The sequence below is a fragment of the Tamandua tetradactyla genome, chromosome 2, assembly GCF_023851605.1.
Source record: "Tamandua tetradactyla isolate mTamTet1 chromosome 2, mTamTet1.pri, whole genome shotgun sequence".
Lineage (NCBI taxonomy): Eukaryota > Metazoa > Chordata > Mammalia > Pilosa > Myrmecophagidae > Tamandua > Tamandua tetradactyla.
Window position 1 is genome coordinate 99013799 of NC_135328.1, and position 9328 is coordinate 99023126.

The 9328-nt window shown below is 39.9% G+C and overlaps 1 protein-coding gene across 3 annotated transcripts in view; it reads left to right on the forward strand.

Moving 5' to 3' along the window:
* The window catches only part of TJP2 (tight junction protein 2), a 129566-nt gene that overhangs the window by 14452 nt on the left and 105786 nt on the right, over nt 1-9328 (forward strand). The window contains exon 1 of one of the 3 annotated variants that reach the window (XM_077148367.1): nt 6663-7001. The exons of the other annotated variants lie outside the window; for them this stretch is intronic. Within the exon in view, the coding sequence (XP_077004482.1) occupies nt 6949-7001 (53 nt within the window). The 5' untranslated portion in view covers nt 6663-6948. Of the gene's footprint in view, nt 1-6662; nt 7002-9328 lie in introns of those variants that run through there. 3 annotated transcript variants of the gene reach the window in all.

Consider the following 9328-nt stretch of genomic DNA (forward strand, 5'->3'; position numbering starts at 1 on the left):
GATATTTGTCTTCTAAAAGCCTTTACAGTTTTTTGTTTTACATTTAAGTCTTTATCACATATGGAACTGATATTTTTGTGGATGATGTAAGGCATTTGTTTCCTTGTAAATATCCATTTGTTCCAGTACTGCATATATCTTTATTGTGGTAAAATGTATATAATATAAAATTTGCCATTTTAAGTGTACAATTCAGTGGCATTAATTACATTCACAATTTTGGGTAATTATCACCACTTTCTATTTCCAAGTTTTTTTTCATCACTCCAAATAGAACTACACCAATTAAATAATAATTCCCCATCCTCCCTCCCCTCTACCTCTGGTAACCTCTAATCTACTTTCTGTCTCTTTAAAATTGATTATTCTAGATATTTCATGTAAGAGTAACCATACAATAATTGTCCTTTTTTGTCTTGCTTATTTCACTCAGCATGAAGTCTAAGAAAGTTCATCAGTGTTGGCATGTATCAGAACTTCATTCCTTTTTCTGGCTGAATAGTATTCCACTGTATGGGCATACCACATTTTGTTTATCCGTTCATCTGCTGTTGGACACAGGTTGTTTCCACCCTTTGGCTCTTTGTGAATAATGTTGCTGTGAACATTGGTACACAAGTATCTGCTTGAGTCCTTGTTCTCAGTTCTTTGGGTATATACCTAAGAGTAGAATTGCCAGGTCATATGATAATTCTATGTTCAACTTTTTGAGGAACCAATAAACTGTTTTCCATAGTGGCTGCACCATTTTACATTCCCACCAACAATATACAAGGTGGCAGTTTCTCCGCAATCTCTCCAACACTGATTTTCCTTTTTAAAAATTATTATTCTAGCCATCCCTGTGAAGTGATATCTCATTGTGGTTTTGATTTGTATTTTCCTAATAATGTTGAATATCTTTTCATGTGTTCACTGGCCATTTGTATATCTTCTTTGGAGAAATGTCTACTCAAGTCTTTTGCCTATTTTTAAAATTGGACCGGGTTATAGGATTTCTTTCTGTTGTTGAGTTGTAGGAGTTCTTTATATATTCTGGATGGTAGACTGTTAACAGATATGTGGTTTACAAATATTTTCTTCCATTCTGTGGGTTATTTTTCACTCTCTTGATAGTATCCTTTGATGTACAAGTTTTTTATTTAATGACATTTAATTTCTCTACTTTTTCCTTTTGTTGCTCATGTATTTGGTATGGTATTTAAGAAACTGTTGCCAAATCCAAGGTCATGAAGATTTGCCCCTATGCTTTCATCTTATAGTTTTACAGGGCAGAATTAACCTTGTCTGAGAGACAAAGTGTCTGGACAGGTGAAAGGAGTTAATTCCCTGGAGTCTGTGCCTTCCCCAGGAGAGGGGTGGGGCCCAGCTTAGGTGGGATCCCTCCCTCAAGGAATTCAGGTTGCAGGGACTGGAAAACTAAAGCAATTAAAGGCTGGATGATTTCTGAGGGCAGGGGTGGCTTGGTATTATTTGTATGTCCAGTGTCAGTCAGAGTGTTTATAGGGAGTTGCTTGGTGGTTGTCAAGGGGATGAATGAGTGAGTGAATGAATTAGTGTCATTTGGACTGGAAAATCAAACCTGAAATGGACATAAATTAGCAAAGTAGAGTCTCTGCTTTCAGAGCAGAGCTTATACTCTAGAGGAGGAAACAGGCAGTAAGTAGGTAAATAGCAATATATAATTAGAACATGAGAAGTAACACTAAGAAAACAGAGAATGTTGTCCAGCAGCAGGTGCAAAGGGAACTGGAACAGGGAGAAATTGGGAGGTCCGAATGTCCTGGCTATTTGGGGATATAATCTGGAGTGTAGGTGGTGGTAGAGGCGGGAAGACTGGTTAGGCAGGGAGCAGTGCAGGAGCCCTCCATATGCTAGATGCATGGATCAAAGGTTACTAGCACCTCAGCTACCAAAGAAGCCAGGGCACCCAGGATCAAAGCAGATGCTTGGGAGGTCGATGTGATCCAGCCCAAGGGGAGCAAGGCAAACTGGGGTCAAGGGACCCAGGGTTTGATTGAGGAAGTGGAACCCAATGAACCGAAAAACCTGCCTGAGCTGGATCCAGGACAGGGGTCAATAATTATGTGCTGAATAAATAATGATCATTATGTAAGCTGGAACTTACATAGCACTTAGGATAGGCCAGGTCTGTCCTAAATATTTTGCATATATTCATTGTATTTAATTCTTATATAACCGTATCTGGTAGGTGCTATTATTAGCCCTAGTTTATAGATGAGGAAACTGAGGCTTTGGAGCTGCAGTTAAATGACTTGCCCAAGGCCACACAGCTAATAAGTGTGAAACTGGGATTAAAACCCAGGCAGTCTGGCTCTAGAATACAAAGTCTTAACTATTACACCCTGCTGTCTCATAATTAGGAAGTAAACCCTAATGTTATTGGGTGTCTATTGTGTGCTAGTTCCTGGGTGAGGAGAACTGCTAGAGATACAAAAATGAAGAGGATATCATTTATAACTTCTAGTATGTCACATAATGGTCAGAAAACAGACCTGTAAATATAAGTTTTTAAAGTCAATTATAGTATTTTGGAGGAACTTTCACCCTTTTCTCATAACTGTGGTGCATAGAACCATTGGCAGATTTGCTATTTTTGCTATTTCAAACGGTAGATAACAAGTATCCTAAAATTTATAATACTATCAAGATGCAGTTTGAGAAAAAAATAAAATCACTTATGTAAAAAGTTTTTTTAAACTAAAACTAAATATAGATTATTATAAAATATTTAGAAGAAAAACTAAATACAAAATAATGTAAGGAACCTAGTATGTTTGGGATTTTGACTCTTAGGGTCATATGGAAGCACCATGGATCTTGGAGGTAACTCACTTCCATTTTCCAAATGGGGCAGTCTAGAGAAAAACCCAGCCCATGAAGAGAGGACAGGGAGGACAATGACCCCTTGGTGGGAAGCTTGCTTGAGGTAGGGCTGGGAGGGGTGGTTCCTGGACAAGGAGAAGGAAGGGTATGTCCTCTTCCAGTGAACTCCCATTTGAATCCACTGGGAGCATCAGGTTTGGGACAGAGGTGGAAGGAGACAACAGGAAAGCCTGGCACCAAGAGAAGAGTCTGAGGGTAGGGGCATGAGACCCTCTGGTCTCATTGGAAGCAGCACCTTGTACTCAGGGATCAGGAAGTAAATGGTCCAACAGATCCAACAGATACATGAGGATCCACTTCTAGAGGCTCTAGTTTAATTTCTGTTTTGATTATTCTTTGTCTCAGATATGCAACCTCCCATCTTAAGATGAGGTTTTGTCCCAAACCCTGCATGCTCAATCAAAATGAGCTTTTAGTTCAAGGCACAGAATCGGGCTCTGAGAAGAAAGATTTTTTCCAGCTTTTCTTTTTTTTTTTTTTTTTAGAGTCTTTGGGTCTCCAGCTCTTTATCCCCCTGGCTCAGCTTGCCATTTGCTTCAGATTTTTCCTCTTCTTGACAGGTATATCTGGAGAAGCTCCATTTCTTTCTCATGACAAAGTTCAGTCAATTGATTTCCTCTTTCCTGAAGATTTTGAACTGCACTTTTAGTCGAGGCTTGTTCAATCTGGACATCTTGAAGATATCCTGTTGAGTTGGCTTTTCTGTTCTCTTTTTCAGCATCGTTGGTGTGGAATTGAATTTTCTCTCCATTGTGGGTGTTGAGATGTGCAGTTGACTTTGAAACATCCCTGTTTCCCTTGGATCCTCTTGCCTGGTCATCAACATGATTCCAACTTATCACCATTTGTTTTAGTTAATTCTGATAAAATGCAATATATCAGGAATGGGTTGGCTTTAATACAGGGTATTTATTAAGTTATAAGTTTATAGTTCTAAAGCTATAAAAATATCCAAGCTAAGGCATACAGAGCAAGATACCTTGAGTCAAGAAAGGCTGATCGTGTCCAGCACATCTTTGTCAGCTGGGAAGGCACATGGTTGGCGTCTGCTGGTCCTTTGGCTTCTGGTGTCAAATAGCTTCCCTGGGGGCATTGTGGTTCCACATCTCCAAATGTGGCTGTCTGTGTTGGCTCTGCTTTTTCCAAAATGATTCCCTCTTAAAGGACTCCAGTAAGAGGATTAAGTCCTACCTTGAATGGGCAAAGATACATCTCCATGGAAACCACCTGTTCTAGTTTGCTAGCTGCGGAAATGCAGTATACCAGAAATGGAATGGCTTTTATAAGGGTGAATTTATTAAGTTGCTCGTCTACAGTTCTAAGACTGTGAAAATGTCCCAGTTAAAGCAAGTGTATCAAAAGGTCCGAATTAAGCCACCAACAAGGGGTTACTTGAATTTCAAGAAAGGCTGATGAAGTTCAGTGTTTCTCTCTCAACTGGAAAAGACACATGGTGAATATGGTGAAGTCTGCTAGCTTTCCCTCCAGGCTTTTTGTTTCATGGAGCTCCCCCAGAGGCGTTTTCCTTCTTCATCTCCAAAAGTCTCTGGCTGCGTGGGCTCTTGTGGTTCTCATGGCTCTTTCACAACACTCTAGCTTTTTCCAAAACGCTTCCTCTTTTAAAGGATTCCACTAAGCTAATCAAGATCCACTTGGAATGGGTGGAGTCACATCTCACTCTAATCAAAGTTAATACCCACAATTGGGTGAGTCACCTCCATGGAGATAACCTAATCAAGTTTCCAACCTATAGCACTGAATAGGAATTAAAATAAATGAATGCTCCAAAAGATTGGATCAGGATTAAAACATGGTTTTTCTAGGGTATATAATTTTCAAAAGCAGCACATTCTACCCTCTGGACCCTAAAAAAGACCTGTTTTTCCCATATGCAAAATACATTCATTCCACCACAATATCAGAAATCCTTAGACCATTTCAGTAACAATTCAAATAGAATACAAACTTAAAACCAGTACAAAGTCTCGTCAAAGTCTGTTACAGGCATGGTCTGTTCTAAGGCAAAATCTCCTCTGACTCTGGACCTGTAAAACTCATAACAAGTTATTTGCTGCCAGCATACAAAGAAGGGATAGTTATAGAATTCATATTCCCATTTCCATAGAGGAGAAACTGGAAGGAACACAGGGATTACTGGACCCAAGCAGTTTCAAAAGCCTGCAGGGCAAACTCCGTTAGATTTCAAAGTCTGAGAGTCCTTTATCTTCGGGGCTTTAGAACGTGGCAGTCCCACCCTTTCCAGGGCCTACGCAGTGGCCCGCCTCTCTCCAAATGCAACCTTGGGGGACACTGGGGAGACCACTTTTTTTCTCGGCTCTACCCTCTGCAAACATCTAGGCTGCATCGGGGCTCTCTGCCATCTCCAGAGCACATGCTCAATCCCTCCATGTGGCGGCAGCCAGGCTCTCCCCAATCCCCAAGGAATGTGCTCCACCTCCTCCAAGGCCCAAGGCGGCACAGCTCTTCCGCTTTGAGGAGCTGGAAGGCCCATCCTCTGCCTTTGGGGCAAACTCATCCTCTCCAAGTACTTGGATGTGTCTGTTCTCCTGGCCTGAGGCTTCTTAACTTTAGACTTTATCTTCCGTAGTCCTGCCTCTGAAGTTGTTTTACCTTCACATTGTCCCTTTTCTGAGAGACTGGCAGCGGCTCCATTTATGCAGGTCCACAGCACTTTTGTTAGCTTTCTATGTAGTAAACCCAGACTATGTGGCAATACAGTGCATACGAGGGAGTGGGAGTTCCTACCAGCTGCCAGATTCTGATGTGAGGGATGCCTCTGCCCGTTTCCTAAAATTGCCATGCAGAAGTGATTGAAATCCCCCTAACCCAGCGAATGATCAAGCCCTATACTAGACTCTAGCCAACTCCTGGCAATGTTGTAAATTCTGTCTAATGACCTCATCACTAATAATCTCCCAGGAGAGAGAACTGCCAGAATACTGCAACTCTTAAGTTTGTAGTAGAAGCATAATATAAACACAATTTCCTTTCTTTTTTTTTTTTTTAAAGCGAGTTTGGGTCTTTATTTTGAGTCTCAAGCTCTCATACTATTTCAGCTTTTACTGTGTGCATTACTATTCCTCTGAATGTTAGTACAGAACTTCTTTTCTTTTTTTCACAATCACACAGTCATATTGCAAAAGCATTGTCATTGATACAATCATCTTCAAGAAACATGGCTACTGGAACACAGCTCTACATTTTCAGGTAATTCCCTCCAGCCTCTCCATAATACCTTAACTAAACAGGTGATATCTATTTAATGCGTAAGAATAACCTCCAGGATAACCTGTGGACTCTGTTTGGAATCTCTCAGCCATTGACACTTTATTTTGTCTCATTTCTCTCTTTCCCCTTTTGGTTGAGAAGGTTTTCTCAATCCCTTGATGCTGAGTTACAGCTCATTCTAGGATTTCTGTCCCATGTTGCCAGAAACCCCCACACCCCTGCCTCTCCTTCAGTTTTTTGGAAGAGTTTGAGCAGGGTTGATATTAATACTTCTTGGAATAATTGGTAGAATTCACTTGTGAAGCCATTAGTACAGAACTTTAAATGGGAAATTTCAAACAAACATCCCAAAACACAATTGTATAAGAAGACCTCAATAGATTAATTACATAGTCTATTGCTTATTATAATACATTATCTTTGGCTTGTATTGCATTTACCATTTGGTTAAGATAGATTTATAATTCATGCTTTGACTAGGGAGATATCTGAATATACCAGAAGATTTAATTTTGGTAACTGATGTGAATTATAGTTTTTGCTTCTGAAGTTACCTTCTTACCTTCTTAAACTTTAAAATTAGATATAATAGCTGTTTATTAAGTCAAACAAAGAAAACTCTCAACATAGAAGGCATATAACCATTCTAAATTATATTATTTTTCTATGTGTTTTATGTAAAGGGACAGAAATGGAAACAGTGAACACTCTGTTAAAGCTGCTGGGTGCACGGATGGTTCAGTGGTAGAATGCTCGCCTTCCGTGCGGGAGACCTGGGTTCATTCCTGGACCATGCACCTAAAAATAAACAGAACCTGGACACTGTACTTACACAACCCTATGAAGTAAGTAAACTCCCATTTTACAAATGAGGAAAGAGAAACGGCAATTAAGTCACTTCCCTGAGATCACAAATACAAGTAACAGATCCAGAATTCAACTGCTGTGCTGGTTTGACTCCAGAGTCCATGGCCTCCCCACTATAAACACCATTTCTAATGACAGTAATTTCTACCAATTTTTCATAGAAGGAGTTTAAAATTTTTTATTTATTAGGAATACTAGTATTTGTGGAATCCATGCATTATTATTTATGCAAGTTATGTGTGAAAGGTGGTCAATTAAGGAATTTTGATTTTGGCTTTTAGCTATTCAGAAGCAGAGGTTAAAATTCTGGAAAATAGTGCAAGGGAGATCCTCTCCAGTTTGTGGGTACCACCTAGCCTGGGTCCCCTTTCCACTGCGGTCTGTAGCAGGCCCCAAGACCCTGCTTTCACCCCCTTTTTTTTTGGTAGTTTCCACCACTTATTCCAGCTCCTGGGTCCCTGTGCCCTCTAGTCATCCTGCCAGAGGGACAGTCTCTCTGTTTTTCCTACAAAAACCTCTCAGCTGTGGGCTTTTATGGTACTTTAACTGTTCGTTGGAGGAAGTTGTAGCTGCAAGGGATGGTCAGAAGTTTGTAAGTGCACCTTGTTTTTGCCTGCAGAGAAAGGACTGAGGAAGGTTTTTGGAATGGAAAGAGGACAAATGGGAGCAGTGGGAGAAGGAGAGGAGCGAGGGAGGGAGAGACCGGCAGTGATAATCATTGAGTGCATATACAATGTTATGGGTTGAATTTTGCCCTCCTCCCCCCCAAAATAAATGTTGAAGCCTTGAACTCTAGTCCATGAATGTGACCCTGTTTGGAAGTAGAGTCTTTGAAGATGTGATTACTTAAAATGAGGCCAAACTGGATTAGGGTAGGCCCTAAGCCATTAGGAGTGGTGCCCTTAGAAGAGGAGAAAAGACAAAGATGGCCATGTGATATCTGAGGCAGTGCCTGAAGTGTGCAGCTGCAAGCCAAAGAAGGCCAAGGATTCCCAGTAAACCAAGAAGCAAGAAAGGATTCTTCCCTATAGGTTTCTGAGGGAGTATGACCTGCCAGCACCTTGATTCTAGACTTCTAATTTCCAGTACCGTGAGATAATAAATTTTTGTGGTTTTAAGTCACCCAGTTTGTGGTACTTTGTTATGGCAGCCCTGGGAAACTATGACATTCATTTATTTCATTTTTTATATAAAACAACCTCTGCATTTTGGTCTGATTCCAATTTTATGGATGAGGAAACAAAGGTTTAGAAAGATCAAGTACCTCGTTTAGGGTCTGTTAAATGGCAAAAGTGAGATTCAAATCCTATCTTCTCATGTTAACTAATCAAAGGTCTCTTACCCCTTTGTCAGTGGGTTGGCAAGACTGGGAGACCCTCAGCAGTGGGTGAGGATGCCTCCAAAGTTTTGTCCAGGGAGCTAGGAGGTGGCGGCACAGCAGGAAAATGCAAGAGGTGGATGCTGCCGGGGCTGGGAAAGGGGCTGGGATATATATTGGGTTGGGTGGGATGATAGGACTGAAATTATAGATTTGGTGACATCCAGTTGAAAGTACTCATTAAACCCAGTAGTGGGTATATTTGGGGATGACTGAAGAGAGGAGGCTTGTTTTGATAGACTGTTGGATCTAGAAGAACCACAACTAATCATTCTTTCAAGTCTTTGGTAATTATCTTCCATCACTTAGTCTGCTTTCCTTACGGTGTTTTAGTGAGTCATCTGAGTAGCAAATATACAAATGTTACAGTTGAAGATATTAAAGAGGAGTAAAATGAAATGACTTTCATAAAGTCATATGGTTTATTTGAGGTAAAAAAAATTTTAAATACCTGTTTCCTAGACTCCTCTACTATTTTAAAAAATTTGTTTATTAATTAAAAAAATTTAACAATAAACGAACAAAAACATTAACATATGATCATTCCATTCTACATATATAATCAGTAATTCACGTCATCACATAGTTGCACATTCATCATTTCTTAGAACATTTGCATCAATTTAGAAAAAGAAATAAAAAGACAACAGAAAAAGAAATAAAATGAAAGCTGAAAAAAAAGATGATACATACCATACCATACCCCTTACTCCTCCCTTTCATTGATCACTAGCATTTCAAACTAAATTTATTTTAACATTTGTTCCCCCTATTATTTATTTTTATTCCATATGTTCTACTCGTCTGTTGACAAGGTAGATAAAAGGAGCATCAGACACAAGGTTTTCACAATCACACAGTCACATTGTGAAAGCTATATCAAATTCAGTTATCATCAAGAAACATGGCTACTGGAACACAGCTCTA